This window comes from Rhinoraja longicauda, unplaced genomic scaffold (assembly GCF_053455715.1).
Source record: "Rhinoraja longicauda isolate Sanriku21f unplaced genomic scaffold, sRhiLon1.1 Scf001227, whole genome shotgun sequence".
Taxonomy (NCBI): domain Eukaryota; kingdom Metazoa; phylum Chordata; class Chondrichthyes; order Rajiformes; family Arhynchobatidae; genus Rhinoraja; species Rhinoraja longicauda.
In genome coordinates, this window is record NW_027602442.1 from 8650 (window position 1) to 35997 (window position 27348).

Sequence of the window (27348 nt, forward strand, 5' to 3'; positions counted from 1 at the left end):
GCACCGACCTTGCTGTCCTTGCTGTGCCGATGGCAGCAGGAAGGGTGAGGCTCCCTGGAGGTTGGCAGCCAGGTGGTGCCCAGGCACGAGCACCAACTGCTGGAGCTGCAGTAACTGCTGGAGATCCTGCGGGCAAAAACATGGCATGGTCACCGGGGCCGGCACAGCACGGCACAGTTACCGGGGCCATCACGGTTACTGGGGCCATCACGGTTAGTGGGGCCATCACGGTTAGTGGGGCCATCACGGTTACTGGGGACATCACGGTTACTGGGGACATCACGGTTACTGGGGCCATCACGGTTACTGGGGCCATCACGGTTAGTGGGGCCATCACGGTTAGTGGGGCCATCACGGTTACTGGGGCCATCACGGTTAGTGGGGCCATCACGGTTAGTGGGGCCATCACGGTTACTGGGGACATCACGGTTAGTGGGGCCATCACGGTTACTGGGGACATCACGGTTACTGGGGCCATGACGGTTACTGGGGCCATCACGGTTACTGGGGCCATCACGGTTACTGGGGCCATCACGGTTACTGGGGCCATCACGGTTACTGGGGCCATCACGGTTACTGGGGCCATCACGGTTACTGGGGCCATCACGGTTACTGGGGCCATCACGGTTACTGGGGCCATCACGGTTACTGGGGCCATCACGGTTACTGGGGCCATCACGGTTACTGGGGCCATCACGGTTACTGGGGCCATCACGGTTACTGGGGACATCACGGTTACTGGGGCCATCACGGTTACTGGGGCCATCACGGTTACTGGGGCCATCACGGTTAATGGGGCCATCACGGTTACTGGGGCCATCACGGTTACGGGGGACATCATGGTTACTGGGGCCATCACGGTTACGGGGGCCATCACGGATACGGGGGCCATCACGGATACGGCGGCCATCACGGATATGGGGGCCATCACGGTTACTGGGGCCATGACGGTTACTGGGGCCATCACGGTTACTGGGGCCATCACGGTTACTGGGGCACGGCACGGTTACTGGGGCCATCACGGTTACTGGGGCCATCACGGTTACTGGGGCCATCACGGTTACTGGGGCCATCACGGTTACTGGGGCCATCACGGTTACTGGGGCCATCACGGTTACTGGGGCCATCACGGTTACTGGGGCCATCACGGTTACTGGGGCCATCACGGTTACTGGGGCCATCACGGTTACTGGGGCCATCACGGTTACTGGGGCCATCACGGTTACTGGGGCCATCACGGTTACTGGGGCCATCACGGTTACTGGGGCACGGCACGGTTACTGGGGCCATCACGGTTACTGGGGCCATGACGGTTAGTGGGGCCATCACAGTTATGGGGCCATCACGGTTACTGCGGTCATTGCAGTTACTGGGGCCATCACGGTTACTGGGGCCATCACGGTTACTGGGGCCATCACAGTTACTGGGGCCATCACGGTTACTGGGGCCATCACGGTTACTGGGGCCATCAGGGTTACTGCGGCCATCACGGTTACTGGGGCCATCACGGATACGGGGGTCATCATGGTTACTGCGGTCATTGCAGTTACTGGGGCCATCACGGTTACTGGGGCCATCACGGTTACTGGGGCCATCACAGTTACTGGGGCCATCACGGTTACTGGGGCCATCACAGTTACTGGGGCCATCACGGTTACTGGGGCCATCACAGTTAGTGGGGCCATCACGGTTACTGGGGCCATCATGGTTACTGGGGCCATGACGGTTACTGGGGCCATCACAGTTACTGGGGCCATCACGGTTACTGGGGCCATCACGGTTACTGGGGCCATCACGGTTACTGGGGCCGTCACGATTACTGGGGCCATCAGGGTTACTGCGGCCATCACGGTTACTGGGGCCATCACGGATACGGGGGTCATCATGGTTACTGCGGTCATTGCAGTTACTGGGGCCATCACGGTTACTGGGGCCATCATGGTTACTGGGGCCATTGCAGTTACTGGGGCCATCATGGTTACTGGGGCCATCACGGTTACTGGGGCCATCACAGTTACTGGGGCCATCACGGTTACTGGGGCCATCACGGTTACTGGGGCCATCAGGGTTACTGCGCCATCACGGTTACTGGGGCCATCACGGATACGGGGGTCATCATGGTTACTGCGGTCATTGCAGTTACTGGGGCCATCACGGTTACTGGGGCCATCACGGTTACTGGGGCCATCACAGTTACTGGGGCCATCACGGTTACTGGGGCCATCACGGTTAGTGGGGCCATCACGGTTACTGGGGCCATCATGGTTACTGGGGCCATGACGGTTACTGGGGCCATCACAGTTACTGGGGCCATCACGGTTACTGGGGCCATCACGGTTACTGGGGCCATCACGGTTACTGGGGCCATCACGGTTACTGGGGCCATCACGGTTACTGGGGCCATCACGGTTACTGGGGCCATCACGGTTACTGGGGCCATCACGGTTACTGGGGCCATCACGGTTACTGGGGCACGGCACGGTTACTGGGGCCATCACGGTTACTGGGGCCATGACGGTTAGTGGGGCCATCACAGTTATGGGGCCATCACGGTTACTGCGGTCATTGCAGTTACTGGGGCCATCACGGTTACTGGGGCCATCACGGTTACTGGGGCCATCACAGTTACTGGGGCCATCACGGTTACTGGGGCCATCACGGTTACTGGGGCCATCAGGGTTACTGCGGCCATCACGGTTACTGGGGCCATCACGGATACGGGGGTCATCATGGTTACTGCGGTCATTGCAGTTACTGGGGCCATCACGGTTACTGGGGCCATCACGGTTACTGGGGCCATCACAGTTACTGGGGCCATCACGGTTACTGGGGCCATCACAGTTACTGGGGCCATCACGGTTACTGGGGCCATCACGGTTAGTGGGGCCATCACGGTTACTGGGGCCATCATGGTTACTGGGGCCATGACGGTTACTGGGGCCATCACAGTTACTGGGGCCATCACGGTTACTGGGGCCATCACGGTTACTGGGGCCATCACGGTTACTGGGGCCGTCACGATTACTGGGGCCATCAGGGTTACTGCGGCCATCACGGTTACTGGGGCCATCACGGATACGGGGGTCATCATGGTTACTGCGGTCATTGCAGTTACTGGGGCCATCACGGTTACTGGGGCCATCATGGTTACTGGGGCCATTGCAGTTACTGGGGCCATCATGGTTACTAGGGCCATCACGGTTAGTGGGGCCATCACGGTTACTGGGGTCATCATGGTTACTGGGGCCATCACGGTTACTGGGGACATCACGGTTACTGGGGCCATCACGGTTACTGGGGACATCACGGTTACTGGGGCCATCACGGTTACTGGGGCCATCACGGTTACTGGGGCCATCACGGTTACTGGGGCCATCACGGTTACTGGGGCCATCACGGTTACTGGGGCCATCATGGTTACTGGGGCCATGACGGTTACTGGGGCCATCACAGTTACTGGGGCCATCACGGTTACTGGGGCCATCACGGTTACTGGGGCCATCACGGTTACTGGGGCCGTCACGATTACTGGGGCCATCAGGGTTACTGCGGCCATCACGGTTACTGGGGCCATCACGGATACGGGGGTCATCATGGTTACTGCGGTCATTGCAGTTACTGGGGCCATCACGGTTACTGGGGCCATCATGGTTACTGGGGCCATTGCAGTTACTGGGGCCATCATGGTTACTAGGGCCATCACGGTTAGTGGGGCCATCACGGTTACTGGGGTCATCATGGTTACTGGGGCCATCACGGTTACTGGGGACATCACGGTTACTGGGGCCATCACGGTTACTGGGGCCATCACGGTTACTGGTGCCATCACGGTTACTGGGGCCATCACGGTTACTGGGGCCATCACGGTTACGGGGGACATCATGGTTACTGGGGCCATCATGGTTACGGGGGCCATCACGGATACGGGGGCCATCACGGATACGGGGGCCATCACGGATACGGGGGCCATCACGGTTACTGGGGCCATGACGGTTACTGGGGCCATCACGGTTACTGGGGCCATCACGGTTACTGGGGCACGGCATGGTTACTGGGGCCATCACGGTTACTGGGGCCATCACGGTTACTGGGGCCATCACGGTTACTGGGGCCATCACGGTTACTGGGGCCATCACGGTTATTGGGGCCATCACGGTTACTGGGGCCATCACGGTTACTGGGGCCATCACGGTTACTGGGGCCATCACGGTTACTGGGGCCATCACGGTTACTGGGGCCATCACGGTTACTGGGGCCATCACGGTTACTGGGGCCGTCACGATTACTGGGGCCATCAGGGTTACTGCGGCCATCACGGTTACTGGGGCCATCACGGATACGGGGGTCATCATGGTTACTGCGGTCATTGCAGTTACTGGGGCCATCACGGTTACTGGGGCCATCATGGTTACTGGGGCCATTGCAGTTACTGGGGCCATCATGGTTACTGGGGCCATCACGGTTACTGGGGCCATCACAGTTACTGGGGCCATCACGGTTACTGGGGCCATCACGGTTACTGGGGCCATCAGGGTTACTGCGGCCATCACGGTTACTGGGGCCATCACGGATACGGGGGTCATCATGGTTACTGCGGTCATTGCAGTTACTGGGGCCATCACGGTTACTGGGGCCATCACGGTTACTGGGGCCATCACAGTTACTGGGGCCATCACGGTTACTGGGGCCATCACGGTTAGTGGGGCCATCACGGTTACTGGGGCCATCATGGTTACTGGGGCCATGACGGTTACTGGGGCCATCACAGTTACTGGGGCCATCACGGTTACTGGGGCCATCACGGTTACTGGGGCCATCACGGTTACTGGGGCCATCACGGTTACTGGGGCCATCACGGTTACTGGGGCCATCACGGTTACTGGGGCCATCACGGTTACTGGGGCCATCACGGTTACTGGGGCCATCACGGTTACTGGGGCACGGCACGGTTACTGGGGCCATCACGGTTACTGGGGCCATGACGGTTAGTGGGGCCATCACAGTTATGGGGCCATCACGGTTACTGCGGTCATTGCAGTTACTGGGGCCATCACGGTTACTGGGGCCATCACGGTTACTGGGGCCATCACAGTTACTGGGGCCATCACGGTTACGGGGGACATCACGGTTACTGGGGCCATCACGGTTACGGGGGCCATCACGGTTACTGGGGCCATCACGGTTACTGGGGCCATCACGGTTACTGGGGCCATCACGGTTACTGGGGCCATCACGGTTACTGGGGCCATCACGGTTACTGGGGCCATCACGGTTACTGGGGCCATCACGGTTACTGGGGCCATCACGGTTACTGGGGCCATCACGGTTAGTGGGGCCATCACGGTTACTGGGGCCATCACGGTTACTGGGGCCATCACGGTTACTGGGGCCATCACGGTTACTGGGGCCATCACGGTTACTGGGGCACGGCACGGTTACTGGGGCCATCACGGTTACTGGGGCCATGACGGTTAGTGGGGCCATCACAGTTATGGGGCCATCACGGTTACTGCGGTCATTGCAGTTACTGGGGCCATCACGGTTACTGGGGCCATCACGGTTACTAGGGCCATCACAGTTACTGGGGCCATCACGGTTACTGGGGCCATCACGGTTACTGGGGCCATCAGGGTTACTGCGGCCATCACGGTTACTGGGGCCATCACGGATACGGGGGTCATCATGGTTACTGCGGTCATTGCAGTTACTGGGGCCATCACGGTTACTGGGGCCATCACGGTTACTGGGGCCATCACAGTTACTGGGGCCATCACGGTTACTGGGGCCATCACAGTTACTGGGGCCATCACGGTTACTGGGGCCATCACGGTTAGTGGGGCCATCACGGTTACTGGGGCCATCACGGTTACTGGGGCCATCACGGTTACTGGGGCCATCACGGTTACTGGGGCCATCACAGTTACTGGGGCCATCACGGTTACTGGGGCCATCACGGTTACTGGGGCCATCACGGTTACTGGGGCCGTCACGATTACTGGGGCCATCAGGGTTACTGCGGCCATCACGGTTACTGGGGCCATCACGGATACGGGGGTCATCATGGTTACTGCGGTCATTGCAGTTACTGGGGCCATCACGGTTACTGGGGCCATCATGGTTACTGGGGCCATTGCAGTTACTGGGGCCATCATGGTTACTAGGGCCATCACGGTTAGTGGGGCCATCACGGTTACTGGGGTCATCATGGTTACTGGGGCCATCACGGTTACTGGGGACATCACGGTTACTGGGGCCATCACGGTTACTGGGGCCATCACGGTTACTGGTGCCATCACGGTTACTGGGGCCATCACGGTTACTGGGGCCATCACGGTTACGGGGGACATCATGGTTACTGGGGCCATCACGGTTACGGGGGCCATCACGGATACGGGGGCCATCACGGATACGGGGGCCATCACGGATACGGGGGCCATCACGGTTACTGGGGCCATGACGGTTACTGGGGCCATCACGGTTACTGGGGCCATCACGGTTACTGGGGCACGGCACGGTTACTGGGGCCATCACGGTTACTGGGGCCATCACGGTTACTGGGGCCATCACGGTTACTGGGGCCATCACGGTTACTGGGGCCATCACGGTTACTGGGGCCATCACGGTTACTGGGGCCATCACGGTTACTGGGGCCATCACGGTTACTGGGGCCATCACGGTTACTGGGGCCATCACGGTTACAGGGGCCATCACGGTTACTGGGGCCATCACGGTTACTGGGGCCATCACGGTTAGTGGGGCCATCACGGTTACTGGGGCCATCACGGTTACTGGGGCCATCACGGTTACTGGGGCCATCACGGTTACTGGGGCACGGCACGGTTACTGGGGCCATCACGGTCACTGGGGCCATGACGGTTAGTGGGGCCATCACAGTTATGGGGCCATCACGGTTACTGCGGTCGTCGCAGTTACTGGGGCCATCACGGTTACTGGGGCCATCACGGTTACTGGGGCCATCACAGTTACTGGGGCCATCACGGTTACTGGGGCCATCACGGTTACTGGGGCCATCAGGGTTACTGCGGCCATCACGGTTACTGGGGCCATCACGGATACGGGGGTCATCATGGTTACTGCGGTCATTGCAGTTACTGGGGCCATCACGGTTACTGGGGCCATCACGGTTACTGGGGCCATCACAGTTACTGGGGCCATCACGGTTACTGGGGCCATCACAGTTACTGGGGCCATCACGGTTACTGGGGCCATCACGGTTAGTGGGGCCATCACGGTTACTGGGGCCATCACGGTTACTGGGGCCATGACGGTTACTGGGGCCATCACAGTTACTGGGGCCATCACGGTTACTGGGGCCATCACGGTTACTGGGGCCATCACGGTTACTGGGGCCGTCACGATTACTGGGGCCATCAGGGTTACTGCGGCCATCACGGTTACTGGGGCCATCACGGATACGGGGGTCATCATGGTTACTGCGGTCATTGCAGTTACTGGGGCCATCACGGTTACTGGGGCCATCATGGTTACTGGGGCCATTGCAGTTACTGGGGCCATCACGGTTACTGGGGCCATCACGGTTACTGGGGCCATCACGGTTACTGGGGCCATCACCGTTACTGGGGCCATCACAGTTTCTGGGTCACGGCACGGTTACTGGGGCCATCACAGTTACTGGGACCCTCACGGTTACTGGGGTCATCAAGGTTACTGGGGCCATCACGGTTACTGGGACCATCACGGTTATTGGGGCCATCACGATTACTGGGGCCATGACGGTTAGTGGGGCCATCACAGTTAATGGGGCCATCACGGTTACTGGGGCCATGACGGTTAGTGGGGCCATCACAGTTACTGGGGCCATCACGGATACGGGGGTCATCATGGTTACTGGGGCCATCACGGTTACTGGGGCCCTCACGGTTACTGGGGCCATCACGGTTACTGGGACCATCACCGTTACTGGGGTCATCAAGGTTACTGGGGCCATCACGGTTACTGGGGCCATCACGGTTACTGGGGCCATCACGATTACTGGGGCCATGACGGTTAGTGGGGCCCTCACGGTTACTGGGGCCATCACGGTTACTGGGGCCATGACGGTTAGTGGGGCCATCACAGTTAATGGGGCCATCACGGTTACTGGGGCCATGACGGTTAGTGGGGCCATCACAGTTACTGGGGCCATCACGGTTACTGGGGCCATGACGGTTAGTGGGGCCATCACAGTTACTGGGGCCATCACGGATACGGGGGTCATCATGGTTACTGGGGCCATCACGGTTACTGGGGCCCTCACGGTTACTGGGGCCATCACGGTTACTGGGACCATCACCGTTACTGGGGTCATCAAGGTTACTGGGGCCATCACGGTTACTGGGGCCATCACGGTTACTGGGGCCGTCACGGTTACTGCGGTCATTGCAGTTAATTGAGCCATCACTGTTACTGGGGCGATCACGGTTATGGGGCCATCACGGTTATGGGGCCATCACGGTTACTGGGGCCATCATGGTTACTCAGCCATGATGGTTACTGGGACCATCACGGTTACTGGGGCCATGACGGTTAGTGGGGCCATCACAGTTACTGAGGCCATCACGGATACGGGGGTCATCATGGTTACTGGGGCCATCACGGTTACTGGGGCCATCACGGTTACTGGGGCCGTTACGGTTACTGGGGCTATCACGGTTATTGTGGCCATCACGGTTACTGGTGCCATCACGGTTAATGGGGCCCTCACGGTTAATGGGGTCATCACGGTTACTGGGGCCATCACGGTTACTGGGGCCATCACAGTTTCTGGGGCACGGCACGGTTACTGAGGCCTTCACGGTTACTGGGGCCCTCACGGTTACTGGGGCCCTCACGGTTACTGGGGCCATCACAGTTACTGGGGCCATCATGGTTACTGGGGCCGTCATGGTTACTGGGGCCGTCACGGTTACTGGGGCCATCACGGTTACTGGGGCCATCACAGTTTCTGGGGCACGGCACGGTTACTGAAGCCATCACGGTTACTGGGGCCATCACCGTTACTGGGGCCATCACAGTTACTGGGGCCATCACCGTTACTGGGGCCATCACAGTTTCTGGGGCACGGCACGGTTACTGGGGCCATCACGGTTACTGGGACCATCACGGTTACTGGGGCCTTCACAGTTACTGGGGCCATCACGGTTACTGGGGCCATCACAGTTTCTGGGGCCATCACGGTTACTGTGGCCATCACGGTTACTGGTGCCATCACGGTTACTGGGGCCCTCACGGTTAATGGGGCCATCACGGTTACTGGGGCCATCACGGTTACTGGGGCCATCACAGTTTCTGGGGCACGGCACGGTTACTGAGGCCATCACGGTTACTGGTGCCATCACGGTTACTGGGGCCCTCACGGTTACTGGGGCCATCACGGTTACTGGGGCCATCACAGTTACTGGGCCATCATGGTTACTGGGGCCGTCACGGTTACTGGGGCCATCATGGTTACTGGGGCCGTCATGGTTACTGGGGCCATGATGGTTAGTGGGGCCATCACAGTTACTGGGGCCATCACGGTTACTGGGGCCATCACGGTTACTGGGGCCATCACGGTTACTGGGGCCATCACGGTTACTGGGACCATCACAGTTACTGGGGCCATCACGGTTACTGGGGCCATCACGGTTACTGGGGCCTTCACAGTTACTGGGGCCCTCACGGTTACTGGGGCCATGACGGTTACTGGGGCCCTCACGGTTACTGGGGCCCTCACGGTTACTGGGGCCATCACAGTTACTGGGGCCCTCACGGTTACTGGGGCCATGACGGTTACTGGGGCCTTCACAGTTACTGGGGCCCTCACGGTTACTGGGGCCATCACGGTTACTGGGGCCATCACGGTTACTGGGGCCATCACGGTTACTGGGGCCATCACGGTTACTGGGGTCATCACGGTTACTGGGGCCATCACCGTTACTGGGGCCCTCACGGTTACTGGGGCCATCACGGTTACTGGGGCCATCACAGTTTCTGGGGCACGGCACGGCATGCCACTGTTCACTGCAGCACTGCACACATCCCAACCCCCGACCTGGCACGCCCTCCCTCCCACCCTCCTTACCCCCTCCCCCTGCCCCTCTCCCTTAGAGTCATAGAGTCATAGTCCTACAGCACAGAAAGAGGCCCTTCGGCCCATCGTGTCCGTGTCGCCCGTTACCAAACACAGTCTAATTTTAATCCCATTTTCCCGCATTTGGACCGTAGCCCTGAATGTTGTAGCATTTCAAGTGCCCATCCAAATGCCTCTTAAACGTTGTGAGTGTTCCCGCCTCCACCACCACCCCAGGCAGTGAGTTCCAGACTCCAACCACCCTCTGGGTGAAAAAGTTATTTCTCACATCCCCCCGAAACCTCCCTCCCCTTACCCTGTATCTATGTCCCCTCGTTGTTGAACCTTCCACCAGTGGAAGAAGTTCCCCAGCCATCTACCTTATCTATGCCCCTCATGATCTTGTACACCTCGATCATGTCCCCTCTCAGCCTTCTCTGCTCCAGGGAAAACAACCCCAGTCTGCTCAGTCTCCCCTCATAGCCGAGGCCCTTCATCCCTTCAGCCCTTCAGCCAATTCACTGGATGTTTTCAAGAGACAGCTAGATTTAGCTCTTAGGGCCAAGGATTCAAGGGATATGGGGAGAAAGCAGGAACGGGGTACGGAAGGTGGATGAGCAGTCATGATCATATTGAATGGTGGTGCTGGTTTGAAGGGCTGAATGGCTGAATGGCCGGCTCCTGCACCTATTTTCTATATTTCTAGGTTTCCATGGCTCAAACTACACCTCACGCCACCTCGGCTGGAACATGTTTCCTGCATCTAGCCTGTCCAATCGCTTAAAAATGTTATGTTTCTATAAGATCCCCTCTCATCCTTCTAATTTCCAGTGAATACAAGCCCAGTCGACCCATTCTTTCATCATATGTCAGTTCCGCCATCCTGGGAATTAATCTATAAGAACCTTTCTTTTGTCTTTTCCTTCCTTCCTCCCTCCCTCCCTCCCTCCCTCCCTCCCTCCCTCCCTCCCACCCTCCCTCCCTCCCTCCCTCCCTCCCTCCCTCCCTCCCTCCCTCCCTCCCTCCCTCCCTCCCTCCCTCCCTCCCTTCCTCTTTATTCAAAGAAGGTACAAGGACTTTCAATAGTCACCTTACATCAGGCGGTCATTATGATACAATAGTGGCTTCTGTATCTACAATGCTCTCGACCCCCCGTGGCGACCAGCGTTCATGGAAGGCCACCAGAGTCCCCGTGGACAATGTATGTTCCCTGTCCAGGGTCACGCGAGCACAGACATAGGCCCGGAAGAAGGGCAGGCAGCCGACTCTGGCCAGGCCCACGAGTGCCCATCTTGGCCAGGCCCAGGAGCAAACCGACACTCCCTACTCCCAGCCCTGTGCCCAAACACCAGGATGGTAGGACTGAAATGCAGCCAAAACTTGAGGAACAGCCCATACAGGGGCAGCAACCTCACACACTCCATGTACATGTGGAACATGGACTCTTCCTCGCCGCAGAAAATACAGGCGGCCGGCGAGTCCGTGAACCGGCTCAAAAATGTGTTACACACCATGGCTCTGTGCAACACTCTCCACCCCAGGTCCCCGATGTAAAGGGTTGGATGTGAGTGTGTGTACATGTTTCACAGTTTGAGAGAGGGAGGGAGTGTGGCGCAGTCCCTACCCTCCTCCCATCCTCCGTCTCCTTGTCCGTCCCCCCGTCCATCCCCTCGTCCGTCCCCTCCTACCTCCCCCGGCCCATCCCCTCGTCCATGCCCTCATCTGTCCCCCCAGCCTGTCCCCTCATCCATACCCTCCTCCCTCCCCTCATCCGTCCCATCCTCCCACCCCCAGCCAGTCCCCTCGTCCGTCCCCTAGTCCGTCCCCCCGGCCCATCCCCTCATCCTTCCCCCCAGCCAGTCCTCTCGTCCGTCCCCTCGTCCATCCCCACAGCCCATCCCCTCCTCCGTCTCCTCCTCCTCCCCCGGCCAGTCCCCTCGTCCGTCCCCTCCACCCTCCCACTGGCCCGTCCCCTCCTCCCTCCCCTCCTCCCTCCGCTCGTCTCCACCCTCCTCCCTCCCCTCCTCCCTCCAATCCTCCATCCCCTCCTCCGTCCCCCCGGTCCGTCCCCTCATCCGTCCCCCCGGCCGGTCCCCTCCTCCGTCCCATCCTCCGTCCACATTCGTCCCCCCGGCCCGTCCCCTCGTCCATCCCCTCCTCTGTCCCCCCTGCCCGTCCTCTCCTCCATCCCCTCGTCCATCCCCCGTGGCCCATCCCCTCCTCTGTCCCCTCGTCCGTCCCCCGCGGCCCGTACCCTCGTCCGTCCCCTCATCCATCCTCACAGCCCATCCCACCATTGGTCTCCTCATCCCTCCGACAGTCTGCCCGGGGCCGTTCCCTCGCCCGTCCCCCCTTGTCTGTCCCCCCAGTCTCCCCCTCACGGGTCCGCCCGGTCCGTCCCCTTGTCCGACCTCCTCACCAGTCCTCCGGTACGTCCCTTCGTCTGTCCCTTCCGGTCCGTCCCCCTCACCAGATCCCCTGGACCGTCCCCTTGTCCCTCCTCCTCCTCCTTGTCTGTCCCCCCGGTCCGTCCCCCTCACAAGTCCCCCTGACCGGTCCCGTCGGTCCATCCCCCTCACCAGCCACCCTCCCCCGGTCCGTCGCCTTCACCAGCCCCACCCGGTCCGTCCCCCTCATCAGCCCCCCGGTCCGTCCCCCTCACCAGCCCCACAGTCCATCCCCCACACCAGCCCCCCTTACCTTTCCCGCCAGTCATCTCCCTCACCAGTCTCTTTCCCCCCCCCTTGTCCCTCTCTCCTTGTCCCTCTCCCCTTGTCCACCCCCTTGTCCGTCCCCCTGGTCCATCCCCTCGTCCATCTGCTTGTCCATCTCCCCTTATCCCTCTCCCCTTGTCCGTCCCCTTGTCTGCCCCCTTGTCCGTCCCCTTCTCCCTCTCCCCTTGTCCGTCCTGTTGCCCGTCCCTTTGTCCCTCTCGCCTTGTCTGTCCCCTTGTCCGTCCCCTTATCCCTCTCCCCTTGTCCGTCCCCTTGTCCGTCCCCCTGGTCCATCCCCTTATCCCTCTCCCCTTGTCCGTCCCCTTGTCCGTCCTCTTGTCCCTCTCCCCTTGTCCGTCCCCTTGTCCGTCCTCTTGTCCGTCCCCCTGGTCCATCCCCTTGTCCCTCTCCCCTTGTCCGTCCCCTTATCCCTCTCCCCTTGTCCGTCCCCTTGTCCGTCCCCTTGTCCGTCCCCTTGTCCCTCTCCCCTTGTCCGTCCCCTTGTCCGTCCCCTTGTCCGTCCCCTTGTCCCTCTCCCCTTGTCCGTCCCCTTGTCCATCCTGTTGTCCGTCCCCCTGGTCCATCCCCTTGTCCCTCTCCCCTTGTCCATCTGCTTATTCATCTCCCCTTATCCCTCTCCCCTTGTCCATCCTTTGTCCGTCCCCTTGTCCGTCTCCTTTTGTCCGTCCCCTTGTCCACCCCCTTGCCCATCCCCTTGTCCGTCCCCTTGTCCCTTTCCCCTTGTCCTTCCGCTTGTCCGTCCCCTTGTCCGTCCCCTTGTCTCTCTCTCTTGGTCTGTCCTTTTGTCCGTCCCCTTGTCCGTCCCCTTGTCCACCCCCTTATCCATCCCATTGTCCGTCCCCTTGTCCCTCTCCCCTTGTCCGTCCACTTGTCCCTCTCGCCTTGCCCATCCCCTTGTCCGTCCCCTTGTCCCCCACGCCTTGCCTGTCCCCTTGGCCGTCCCCTAGTCCGTCCCCTTGTCCATCTCCCCTTGTCCGTCCCCTTATCCCTCTCCCCTTGTCCCTCTCCCCTTGCCGTCCCCTTGTCCGTCCTTTTGTCCGTCCCCCTGGTCCATCCCCTTGTCCCTCTCCCCTTGTCCATCTGCATGTCCATCTCCCCTTATCCCTCTCCCCTTGTCCGTCCTTTGTCCGTCCCCTTGTCCGTCTCCTTTTGTCCGTCCCCTTGTCCCCCTCCCCTTGTCCGTCCCCTTATCCCTCCCCCCTTGTCCGTCCCCTTGTCCGTCGCTTTGTCCGTCCCCTTGTCTCTCTCTCTTTGTCTGTCCTTTTGTCCGCCCCATTGTCCCTCTCCCCTTGTCCGTCCCCTTGTCCACCCCCTTGTCCATCCCCTTGTCCGTTCCCTTATCCCTCTCCCCTTGTCCTTCCCCTTGTCCCTCTCCCCTTGTCCGTCCCCTTGTCCTCCCCCTTGTCCACCCCCTTGTCCATCCCCTTGTCCGTCCCCTTATCCCTCTCCCCTTGTCCGTCCCCTTGTCCCTCTCCCCTTGTCAGTCCCCTTGCCATTCCCCTTGCCCGTCCCCTTGTCCCTCCCCCCTTGTCCACCCGCTTGTCCGTCCCTTTGTCCGCCCCCTTGTCCCTCCCCCCTTGTCCGTCTCCTTGTCCCTCCCCCTTTGACCGTCCCCTTGCCCGTCCCCTTGTCCATCCCCTTGACTGTCCCCCTGGTCCGTCCTCTTGTCCCTCTCCCCTTGTCCCCCCTCCGTCTTCCCGGTCCGTCCCCTTTTCCGTCCCCTTGTCCTTCCCCTTGTCCCTCTCCCCTTGTCGGCCCCCTTGTCCTTCCCCTTGTCCCTCTCCCCTTGTCCTTCCCCTTGTCCCTCTCCCCTTGTCCGTCCCCTTGCCCGTCCCCTTGTCCATCCCCTTGACTGTCCTCCTGGTCCGTCCTCTTGTCCCTCTCCCCTTGTCCCCCCTCCGTCTTCCCGGTCCGTCCCCTTTTCCGCCCCCTTGTCCTTCCCCTTGTCCCTCTCCCCTTGTCCGTCCCCTTGTCCGTCCCCTTGTCCTTCCCCTTGTCCCTCTCCCCTTGTCAGCCCCCTTGTCCCTCTCCCGTTGTCCGTCTCCTTGTCCGCCCCCTTGTCTCTCTCCCCTTGTCCGTCCCCTTGTCCGTCTCCTTGTCCGTCCCCTTGTCCCTCTCCCCTTGTCCGTCCCCTTGTCCGTCTCCTTGTCCGCCCCCTTGTCTCTCTCCCCTTGTCCGTCCCCTTGTCCCTCCCCTTGTCCCTCCCCTTGTCTCTCTCCCCTTGTCCGTCTCCTTGTCCGTCCCCTTGTCCCTCCCCTTGTCCCTCCCCTTGTCTCTCTCCCCTTGTCTCTCTCCCCTTGTCCCTCCCCTTGTCCCTCCCCTTGTCCCTCCCCTTGTCCCTCCCCTTGTCCCTCCCCTTGCCTCTCTCCCCTTGTCCCTCCCCTTGCCTCTCTCCCCTTGTCCCTCCCCTTGTCCCTCCCCTTGTCTCTCTCCCCTTGTCCCTCCCCTTGTCTCTCCCCTTGTCTCTCTCCCCTTGTCCCTCCCCTTGTCCCTCCCCTTGTCTCTCTCCCCTTGTCCCTCCCCTTGCCTCTCTCCCCTTGTCCCTCCCCTTGCCTCGCTCCCCTTGTCCCTCCCCTTGTCCCTCCCCTTGTCTCTCTCCCCTTGTCCCTCCCCTTGTCTCTCCCCTTGTCTCTCTCCCCTTGTCCCTCCCCTTGTCCCTCCCCTTGTCTCTCCCCTTGTCTCTCTCCCCTTGTCCCTCCCCTTGTCTCTCTCCCCTTGTCCCTCCCCTTGTCCCTCCCCTTGTCCCTCCCCTTGTCCCTCCCCTTGTCTCTCTCCCCTTGTCCCTCCCCTTGTCCCTCCCCTTGTCCCTCCCCTTGTCTCTGTCCCCTTGTCTCTCTCCCCTTGTCCCTCTCCTTGTCCCTCCCCTTGTCCGCCCCCTTGTCCACCCCCTTGTCTCTCTCCCCTTGTCCGCCCCCTTGTCTCTGTCCCCTTGTCCCTCCCCTTGTCCCTCCCCTTGTCCCTCCCCTTGTCTCTCTCCCCATGTCCGTCCCCTTGTCTCTCTCACCTTGTCCGTCCCCTTGTCTGTCCCCCCGATCCGTCCCCCTCTCCAGCCCCCCCTTACCTGTGCGGTGATCTGGATGGGCTGGGACAGGGCGAGGGGCGCTGCCTGCGGCTGGCTGCTATACGGCTGCTGCCCCGGCTCCAGGCCCGAGTGTTGGGAGGCGACCGCCGCCGCCGCAGCCGCTGCATTGGACTGCTGCATGGCAGCGGCCAGCAACTGTGCCTGGGCCTGCTGCAGCAGGAGCTGCTGCTGGGTTGGCAGTAATGCTGTCAGCTGGGGATGAGGGGGGGAGAGAGGAGGAGAAAGAGAGGGGAGGGAGGAATGGAGGGGAGAGGGTAAGGGAGGGGGAGGAATGGAGGGGAGAGGGGAATGGAGGGGAATGGAGGGGAGAGGGGAGGGGGAGGGAGGAATGGAGGGGAGAGGGTAAGGGAGGGGAGAGGGGGGAGAGGGAGAGGGGAATGGAGGGGAGAGGGGAGGGGGAGGGAGGAATGGAGGGGAGAGGGTAAGGGAGGGGGAGGAATGGAGGGGAGAGGAGGGTGAGAGGGGAATGGAGGGGAGAGGGGAAGGGGTGGGAGGAATGGAGGGGAGAGGAGGGTGAGAGGGGAATGGAGGGGAGGGGGAGGGAGGAATGGAGGGGAGAGGGGGAGAGGGAGTGGGGAATGGAGGGGGAAGGGGAGAGGGAGATGGTGGTGGGGAGGGGGTGGGAGGGAGGAAGAGAGGGATTGGGGGAGGGGTGGGGGATGGGGGAGGGGAGAGGGAGTGGGGGTAGATGTGCATCGATGGGTATGTGGAGTAATGTAATGGTGATTGATGTATGAGGGGGTGAAGTGTGATGTATGAATGGCACGGACACAGAGACACGTGTGTGGGTGGCGGGGTGGGGTGGGGGGATGGGGGTCAGTGGGGGGGGGGGGAGAAAAGAAATTTAGATCAGAGCCAGAACGGTGAAGTGCCAGACGGCAGGTTTCAGTGAAGGGGACGGGTGTTAATGGTGTATTTCGGTGAAGGGACTGGTGTTACCAACAGTTTTTGCGTAGGTTCGGGTGTTGTTATTTGGTGTAGGGATGGGTGTTACCGGAAGGTTTTGGTGCAGAGACCTGTGTGATTGGTAGGTTTGAGTGTAAGTACAGATGTTACCAGAATGTTTTGGTGCAGGGACTGGTGTTGCCGATGTGTTTTAGTGCAGGAACAGGTGTTCCCAGGATGTTGAAGTGCAGGGATGGCTGTTACGGTGTAGGGACTGGTGATACCCATGTATTTCGGTGCAGGGACGGGTGACTTCAGGATGTTCCGGTGTAAGGAAGGGGATGTTATCGGCAAGTTTTCGGTGTAAGTACAGATGTTACCAGAAAAGTTTTGGTGCAGGGATGGGTGTTACCTTTTAGGTTTTCGGTGCCGGGACGGGTGTTACCAAGGTGTTTTGATGCAGGGACGGGTGTTACCGATTTGTTTTGGTGCAGGGATGGATGTTACCGAATGTTTTGGTGCAGGAGCGGATGTTACCGGGATGTTTTGGTGCAGGGACGGGTGTTACCGGGATGTTTTGGTGCAGGGGACGGGTGTTACCGGGATGTTTCGGTGCAGTGGCAAGTGTTACCTTTAAGTTTTTGGTGTCGGGACGGGACGGGAGGTACCTATAAGTTTTGGATTAAGTACAGATGTTACCAGAATATTTGGTGTAGGATCGTGTATTGCCGGGGTGTTTTGGAGCAGGGACAGGTATTACCGGGGTGTTTCGGTGCAGGGATGGGTGTTACCGGAAGGGTTTGGTGCATGGATGTGGGTTGCCTATAGGTTCTGGTGTGGGTTGGCTGGTACCGGAATGTTTTGGTGCAGGGACAAAGGTTACCTTGAAGTTTACGGTGCCGGGACGGGCGTTACCAATGTGTTTCAGTGCAGGGACGTGCGTTACCGATGTGCTTTGGTGCAGGGATGGGTGTTACCATTAAGTTTTCTGTGCCGGGACGGGCGTTACCGATGTGTTTCGGTGCAGGGACGGGTGTTACCGGGATGTTCTGGGATGTTCTGGTGTTACCGGGATGTTCTGGTGTTACCGGGATGTTTCGGTACAGGGGCGGGTGTTCTCGGTTACCTGTGACGCCACACATGTACATCGATTATTCGTAACCTCCCCACACAGTCACGAGTTCCCCGGATGCGTACCAGTCCCCCACACCGCAAGAAGTGTTCGTGGCATGTTCTGGTGTAGGACGGGTGTTACCGATGTGTTTTGGTGCTGGGACGGATGGTACCTATAGGTTTTGGTGTAAGTACAGATGTACGGACGGGGGTTAACTGTAGTTAGATTTACGTTTCCGGTGCAGGGATGGGTGTTACCAATGTGCTTCGGTGCAGGGGCAGGTGTTACTAGTAGCTTTCGGTGCAGGGACAGATGTTACCTATAGGTTTCGGAGTAAGTACAGATGTTGCCAGAACATTTGTTGTAGGGACGTGTGTTACCTGGATGTTTTGGTGCATGGACGGGTGTTACCTGGATGTTTCGGTGCAGGGATAAGTTTTACTTTTATGTTTTTGGTGCAAGGACATGAGTTACCTTTAAGTTTTCGGTGCCGGGACGGGTGTTACCAATGTGTTTCGGTTCAGAGAAGGGTGTTTCCGATACGGTTTTGTGCAGGGATGGGTGTCACCTTTAAGTTTTCGGTGCCGAGATGGGTGTTACCAATGTGTTTGATGCAGGGACGGGTATTACCGATGTGTTTTGGTGCAGCGACAGGTGTTACCGGGATGTTCTGGTGTTGGGACGGGTGTTACCGGGATGTTCTGGTGTTGGGACGAGTGTTACCAGGATGTTTTGGTGCAGGAATGGGTGTTACCAGGATGTTTCAGTGCAGGGATGGGTGTTACCGATGTGTTTTGGTGCTGGGACAGGTGTTGCCGGGATGTTCTGGTGCAGGGACGGGTGTTACTGGGATGTTTCGGTGCAGGTGTTGTCGGTCACCTGTGACGCCACACACGTACATAGATCACCCGTAACCTCCCCACCGGTTCCCCTTTGGCACAGTGCCAGTCCCCCACACGTGTTACTGGCATGTTCCACTGTAGGGACGGGTGTTACCGATGTGTCTTGGTGCAGGCACGGATGTTACCTATAGGTTTCGGAGTAAGTGCAGATGTTACCAGAACATTTGTTGTAGGGGCGTGTGTTGCCGGGGTGTTTAGGTGCTGGTACAGATGTACCGGGCTGTTTCGGTGCAGGGGTGTGTGTTACCAGTAGCCTTGGTGCCGGGACAGGTGTTACCAGGATGTTTTGGTGCAGGGACTGGTTACTAGGATGTTTTGGTGCAGGAACGGGTGTTACCAGGAGGTTTTGGTGCAGGGACTGGTTACTAGGATGTTTTGGTGCAGGAACGGGTGTTACCAGGAGGTTTTGGTGCAGGGACGGGCGTTACCTGGATGTTTCGGTGCAGGACAAGTGTTAGCTTTAGGTTTTCAGTGCTGGGACAGATGTTACCAATGTGTTTCGGTGCAGGGATGGGTGTTACCTATTTGTTTTGGTGCAGGCATGTGTGTAACCTTTAAGTTTTTATTGCAGGGACGAGTGTTACCAATGTGTTTTGGTGCAAGGACGGGGTGTTGCCGGTGTGTTTTGGTGCAGAGACGGGTGTTACCGGGATGTTTTGTTGCAGAGTGGGTGTTACCGGGGGGTTTTGGTGCAGGGACAAGTGTTACCTTTAAGTTTTCGGTGCCGGGACAGCTGTTACCAATGTGTTTTCGGTGCCGGGACGGGTGTTACTGATATGTTTTGGTGCAGGGATGGGTGTAACCTTTAAGTTTTCGGTGCCGGGACGGGTGTTACCAATGTGTTTTGGTGCAGGGGACGGGTGTTACCGGGAGGTTCTGGTGTTGGGACGGGTGTTCCGTGGATGTTCCAAGTGCAGGGACGCGTGTGACTGTGAGCTTTTGGTGCAAGGACGGCATTACCGATGTGTTTTGGTGCATGGACTGGTGTTACCGATGTGTTTCGGTGAAGGGATGGTTGTTACCAATGTGTTTCAGTGCAGGGATGGGTGTTACCGATGTGTTTTGGTGCAGGGATGGGTGTACCCTTGACGTTTTTGGTGCCAGGACGGTTGTTACCAGGATGTTTCGGTTCAGGGATGGGTGTTACCGCGAGCTTTTGGTGCAGGACGGCGTTACCGATGTGTTTTGGTGCAGGGACGGGTGTTACCAGGATGTTTCAGTGCAGGAACGGTATTACAGATGTGTCTTGGTGCAAGGATGGATGTTACCGGGATGTTTTGGTGCAGGGACAGGTGTTACCAGGATGATTTGGTGCAGGGTTGTTACCAATGTGTTTCGGTGCATGGATGGGTGTTACCGATGTGTTTTGGTGCAGGGATAGGTGTAACCTTGACGTTTTTAGTGCCAGGACTGTTGTTACCAGGACGTTTCAGAGCAGGGAAGGGTGTTACCAGGACGTTTCGGAGCAGGGAAGGGTGTTACCAGGATGTTTCGGAGCAGGGACAGCTTTAATAATGTGTTTCGGTGCAGGGTCGGCATTACCAATGTGTTTTAGTGCAAGGATGGGTGTTACCGGGATGTTCTGGTGTTGGGACAGTTGTTACCAGGATGTTATTGGTGCAGGGATGAGTGTTACCGGGATGATTCAGTGCAGGGACGGGTGTTACCAATGTGTTTCGGTGCAGGGAGAGGATTTATCGGGATGTTCTGGTACAGGGACGGGTATTACCGGGTTGTTTTGGTGCAAAGACGGGTGTTACCGGGTTGTTTTGGTGCAGGGACGGGTGTTACAAATGTGTTTTGGTGCAGGTATGGGTGTTACTGGAAGGTTTTGGTGTAGGGACGGGTGTTACCGATTGGTTTTGGTGTAAGGATGGGTGTTACAGGGATTTTCCGGTGCAGGGACTGGTGTTACCGGGATGTTTCAGTGCAGGAACGGCGTTACCGATGTGTTTTGGTGCAGGGAAGGGTGTTACCGGGATGATTCAGTGCAGGGACGGGTGTTACCGGGATGGTTCGGTGCAGGGTCGGGTGTTACCAGGATGATTTGGTGCAGGGACTGGTGTTACTGGGCTGTTTTGGTGCAGAGACTAGAGGAGTTGAGTATAGGAGCACAGAGGTCCTTCTGCAGTTGTACAGGGCCCTAGTGAGACCGCACCTGGAGTACTGTGTGCAGTTTTGGTATCCAAATTTGAGGAAGGATATTCTTGCTATTGAGGGCGTGCAGCGTAGGTTCACCAGGTTAATTCCCGGAATGGCGGGACTGTCATATGTTGAAAGACTGGAGCGACTAGGCTTGTATACACTGGAATTTAGAAGGATGAGAGGGGATCTTATCGAAACGTATAAGATTATTAAGGGGATGGGACACGTTGGAGGCAGGAAACATGTTCCCAATGTTGGGGGAGTCCAGAACAAGGGGCCACAGTTTAAGAATAAGGGGTCCGCCATTTAGAACTGAGATGAGGAAAAACTTTTTCAGTCAGAGAGTTGTGAATCTGTGGAATTCTCTGCCTCAGAAGGCAGTGGAGGCCAGTTTGTTGGATGCTTTCAAGAGAGAGCTGGATAGAGCTCTTAAGGATAGCGGAGTGAGGGGGTATGGGGAGAAGGCAGGAACGGAGTACTGATTGAGAATGATCAGCCATGATCACATTGAATGGTGGTGCGTACAGGCTCGAAGGACCGAATGGCCTCCTCCTGCACCTATTGTCTATTGTTATTGGTGCAGGGACTGTGTTACTGATGTGTACCGGGAGGTTTTGGTGTAGTGACGAGAGTTATTGGCAGGTTTTGGTGCAGGGACGGGTGTTACCGGGAGGTTTTGGTGCAGGGACGGGTGTTACCGGGAGGTTTTGGTGCAGGGCGAGAGTTATTGCCAGGTTTCGGTGTAAGTAGAGACATTACCAGAAAATGTTAGTTGGTGCGGGGACAGGTGTTACCAGGATGTTTTGGTGCGGGGACGGGTGTTACCAGGATGTTTCGGTGCGGTGACGGGTGTTACCAATGTGTTTCGGTGCAGGGACGGGTGTTACCAATGTGTTTCGGTGCGGGGATGGGTGTTACCGGGATGTTTCGGTGCTGGGACGGGTGTTACCAGGATGTTTTGGTGCTGGGACGGGTGTTACCAGGATGTTTTGGTGCGGGGACGGGTGTTACCGGGATGTTTCGGTATGGGGACGGGTGTTACCAGGATGTTTCGGTGCGGGGACGGGTGTTACCAGGATGTTTTGGTGCTGGGACGGGTGTTACCGGGATGTTTCGGTGCTGGGACGGGTGTTACCGGGATGTTTCGGTATGGGGACGGGTGTTACCAGGATGTTTTGGTGCTGGGACGGGTGTTACCGGGATGTTTCGGTATGGGGACGGGTGTTACCAGGATGTTTTGGTGCGGGGATGGGTGTTACCAATGTGTTTCGGTGCGGGGACGGGTGTTACCAGGATGTTTTGGTGCGGGGACGGGTGCTACCAATGTGTTTCGGTGTGGGGACGGGTGTTACCATATCATATCATATCATATCATATATATACAACCGGAAACAGGCCTTTTCGGCCCTCCGTCCGTGCCGCCCTGCGATCCCCGTACATTAACACTATCCTACACCCACTAGGGACAATTTTTACATTTACCCAGCCAATTAACCTACATACCTGTACGTCTTTGGAGTGTGGGAGGAAACCGAAGATCTCGGAGAAAACCCACGCAGGTCACGGGGAGAACGTACAAACTCCTTACAGTGCAGCACCCGTAGTCAGGATCGAACCTGAGTCTCCGGCGCTGCATTCGCTGTAAAGCAGCAACTCTACCGCTGCGCTACCGTGCCAATGTGTTTCGGTGTGGGGACGGGTGTTACCGGGATGTTTCGGTGCAGGGACGGGTGTTACCAATGTGTTTCGGTGTGGGGACGGGTGTTACCGGGATGTTTCGGTGCAGGGACGGGTGTTACCAATGTGTTTCGGTGTGGGGACGGGTGTTACCGGGATGTTTTGTTGCAGGGACGGGTGTTACCAATGTGTTTCGGTGTGGGGACGGGTGCTACCAGGATGTTTTGTTGCAGGGATGGGTGTTACCAGGATGTTTTGTTGCAGGGATGGGTGTTACCAGGATGTTTTGGTGCAGGGATGGGTGTTACCAGGATGTTTTGGTGCAGTGACGGTGTTACCAGGATGTTTCGGTGCAGGGACGGGGATGTTATTGGTCATCCGCCATTACTGCTGCCTAGCTGACATCGATCGTCCGTGATCTTTCTTGCCCGCACTGTACCCCTGCCCCCCTGCCGTGCCGGCCCTTACCCCTGCCAGCTGGCTGCTCGCCAACATCAGCTGTGCCGATGGGAAGTGATTTTGTTGGTGCTGCGGTGTCTGTGTGGAAGCTTCCGGCAAATCACCCGCATCTTCTGACTCAAACTGCAAGAGGGAAACATAGATACATAGAAATTAGGTGCAGGAGGAGGCCATTCGGCCCTTCGAGCCTGTACGCACCGCCATTCATTGTGATCATGGCTGATCATCCACAATCAGTATCTCGTTCCTGCTTTCTCCCCATATCCTTGATTCCTTTAGCCCCAAGAGCTAAATCTAACTCTCTCTTGAAAACATCCAGTGAATTTGCCTCCGCTGCCTTCTGTGGCAGAGAATTCCATAGATCCACAACTCTCTGGGTGAAAAAGTTTTTCCTCATCTCAGTCCTAAATGGCCGATCCCTTATTTTTAAACTATGACCTCTGGTTCTGGACTCCCCCAACATTGAGAACATTTTTCCTGCATCTAGCCTGTCCAAACCTAAAGAATTGAATATGTTTCTATAAGAACACGTCTCATCCTTCTAAATTCCAGTGAATATAAGCCCAGTCGACCCATCCTTTCATCATATGTCAGTCCCCGCCAGCCCGGGGATTAACCTGGTGAACCTACGCTGTACTCCATCAATAGCAACAACGTCCTTCCTCAAATTAGGAGACCAAAACTGTACACAATACTCCAGGTATGGTCTTACCAGGGCCCTATACAACTGCAGTAGGACCTCCTTGCTCCTAAACTCAAATCCTCTCGCTAAGAAGGCCAACATGCCATTTGCTTTCTTTACTGCCTGCTGTACCTGCACGCTTACTTTCAGTGACTGATGGACAAGGACTTCATATTTCCATTCTAGATTTAGAGTATTGGGCGTGGCTGTGTTCTGCAGCTGCGGCTCACCGGCGGCAGTCTCTGTTTTTTTTGTTGTTTTTTTGTCATTGTCGTTGTTAAATGTACGTTTTGTTTTATTTTTAATTCTGTGTATGTAGGGGGGTGGTGGGGGGGGTTGGGGGAAACCTTTTTTCAAATCTCCTCCTCAACGGAGATGCGACCTGTACCGTGTCGTATCTCCGTTCGCGCTACGGCCTAACATCGTGGAGTCGGCGGCCTCCAGCTGGATCGACCTCAAAGACTCCGGTCGCAGGGCCTGGACTTACCATCTCGGAGGCTTCGGCCGTGGGCCCTGCAGACCGCAACATCGGGGGTTCGCAGGTCCCTGGCTGGCGACCGGCTTTTGGGAGCTCCAGCCGTAGCAGCTTCGACCGCCCCGAAGTGCGAGGTATGATCAACCCGCCCGCAGGCCCTTCATCACCCTGCGTGGCTCGGCCGCAGCACTTTCCATCGCCCGGTGGGGGCTCAGGACTTTCATCGGCCTGCTCGGCTCGGCCCTGGGACTTTCCATCGCCCGGTGGGGGCTCAGGACTTTCATCGGCCTGCTCGGCTCGGCCTGGGACTTTCCATCGCCCGGTGGGGGCTTCAAAAAGTTGGGAGCCTCGATCACCTCGTGGCACCACGGGAGAAGAACGAGGAGGAGATAAGACTTTGCCTTCCATCACAGTGAGGGGTGTGCCTAGAGCAATCACTGTGATGGCTGTTTTGTGTAAAAAATTATATCTGTGTGTCTTGTGCTTTTTAATGTCTACTGCCGGACCCTGACGTGAGAGGACGCTGGCGTTGTTTATTCGCCGCCTTTCCGTCAAGATGGTTTGTCTGTTTATTTCTATGTTAATTGTTTTTGTAAAGCGCTTTAAGCATGTGATAAGGCGCTATATAAAATAAATGGATTATTATTATTATTATTATTATTATTGCCTTCAGTTCTGGGCACCGTGTTACAGGAAAGATGTCAAGCTGGAAAGGGAAGATTTACGAGGATGTTGCCAGGACTAGAGGGTGTGAGCTACAGGGAGAGGTTGAGCAGGCTGGGTCTCTATTCCATGGAGCGCAGGAGGATGAGGGTGATCTTATAGAGGTGGACAAAATCATGAGAGGAATAGATCGGGTAGACGCACAGAGTCTCTTGCCCAGAGTAGGGGAATCGAGGACCAGAGGTCACAGGTTCAAGGTGAAGGGGGAAAGATTTAATAGGAATCTGAGGGATAACTTTTTCACACAAAGGGTGAACGAGCTGCCAGAGGAGGTAGTTGAGGCTGGGACTATCCCAGCGTTTAAGAAACAGTTAGACAGGGACATGGATAGGACAGGTTTGGAGGGATATGGGGCAAACTAAACTAAATTAAGATAAACAAAAAAATGCCAGAGACCCGTGTTTGATCCTGACTAAGGGTGCGGGCGGTCTAAGGAGTTTGTACGTTCTCCCTGTGGGTTTACTCCGGGTGCTCCAGTTTCTACCCACACTTCAAAGACGTGCGGGTTTGTAGGTTAATTAGCTTGGTATAAATATAAATTGTCCCCAGTGTGTGTAGGATAGTGTTAGTGTGCGGGGATCGCTGGTCGGCGCGGAACCGGTGGGCCGAAGGGCCTGTTTCCACGCTGTATCTCTAAGCTAATCTGAATTAAACTAAACTAATATCAAACTAAACTAAAACTAACCTAAACTAAACAAACTTAAATTACAATTAAACTAAACTCAAACTTATGAAATAGACAATAGACAATAGACAACAGGTGCAGGAGGAGGCCATTCGGCCCTGCGAGCCAGCACCGCCATTCAATGTGATCATGGCTGATCACTCTCAATCAGTACCCCGTTCCTGCCTTCTCCCCATACCCCCTGACTCCGCTATCCTTAAGAGCTCTATCTAGCTCTCTCTTGAATGCACTCAGAGAATTGGCCTCCACTGCCCTCTGAGGCAGAGAATTCCACAGATTCACAACTCTCTGACTGAAAAAGGTTTTCCTCATCTCCGTTCTAAATGGCTGACCCCTTATTCTTAAACTGTGGCCCCTTGTTCTGGACTCCCCCAACATTGGGAACATGTTTCCTGCCTCTAACGTGTCCAACCCCTTAATAATCTTATACGTTTCGATAAGATCTCCTCTCATCCTTCTAAATTCCAGTGTATACAAGCCTAGTCGCTCCAGTCTTTCAACATATGATAGTCCCGGCCATTCCTGAAATTAACCTAGTAAACCTACGCTGCACGCCCTCAATAGCAAGAATATCCTTCCTCAAATTTGGAGACCAAAACTGCACACAGTACTCCAGGTGCGGTCTCACCAGGGCCCTGTACAACTGCAGAAGGACCTCTTTGCTCCTATACTCAACTCCTCTTGTTATGAAGGCCAACATTCCATTGGCTTTCTTCACTGCCTGCTGTACCTGCATGCTTCCTTTCAGTGACTGATGCACTAGGACACCCAAATCTCATTGTACGTCCCCTGTTCCTAACTTGTCACCATTCAGATAATACTCTGCCTTCCTATTCTTACCACCAAAGTGGATAACCTCACACTTATCCACATTAAACTGCATCTGCCATGCATCCGCCTACTCACACAACCTGTCCAAGTCACCCTGCAACCTCATAGCATCTTCCTCACAGTTCACACTACCACCCAGCTTTGTATCATCTGCAAATTTGCTAATGGTACTTTTAATCCCTTCATCCAAGTCATTGATGTATATTGTAAATAGCTGTGGTCCCAGCACCGAGCCTTGCGGTACCCCACTAGTTACTGCCTGCCATTCTGAAAGGGACCCATTTATCCCCACTCTTTACTTTCTGTCTGTCAACCAATTTTCTATCCATGTCAGTACCCTACCTCCAATACCATGTGCTCTAATTTTGCCCACTAATCTCTTATGTGAAACCTTGTCAAAGGCTTTCTGAAAGTCAAGGTACACCACATCCACCGGCTCTCCCCTGTCAATTTTCCTAGTTACATCCTCAAAGAATTCCAGAAGATTAGTCAAGCATGATTTCCCCTTCGTAAATCCATGCTGACTCGGAACAATCCTGTTACTACTGTCCAAATGCTCCGCAATTTCGTCTTTTATAATTGACTCCAGCATCTTCCCCACCACTGATGTCAGACTAACTGGTCTATAATTTCCCGTTTTCTCTCTCCCACCTTTCTTAAAAAGTGGGACAATATTAGCTACCCTCCAGTCCACAGGAACTGATCCTGAATCTATAGAACATTGGAAAATGATCACCAATGCGTCCACAATTTCTAGCACCACCTCCTTAATTACTCCGGGATGCAGACCATTAGGCCCTGGAGATTTATCATCCTTCAGTCCCATCAGTCTACCCAACTCCATTTCCTGCCTAATATGGATTTCCTTCAGTTCCTCCGTC

General features: G+C 56.7%; 1 protein-coding gene across 1 annotated transcript; it reads right to left on the bottom strand.

Moving 5' to 3' along the window:
- Positions 1-8: 8 nt before the first annotated feature.
- LOC144591612 (uncharacterized) lies at positions 9-23194 on the bottom strand (the record flags this gene model as incomplete). The annotated part of the gene is made up of 3 exons (XM_078395669.1): positions 9-126; positions 15869-16081; positions 23081-23194. Coding segments are annotated over 3 exons (445 nt in total), but the record flags the coding sequence as incomplete, so codon positions are not given.
- Positions 23195-27348: the final 4154 nt, after the last annotated feature.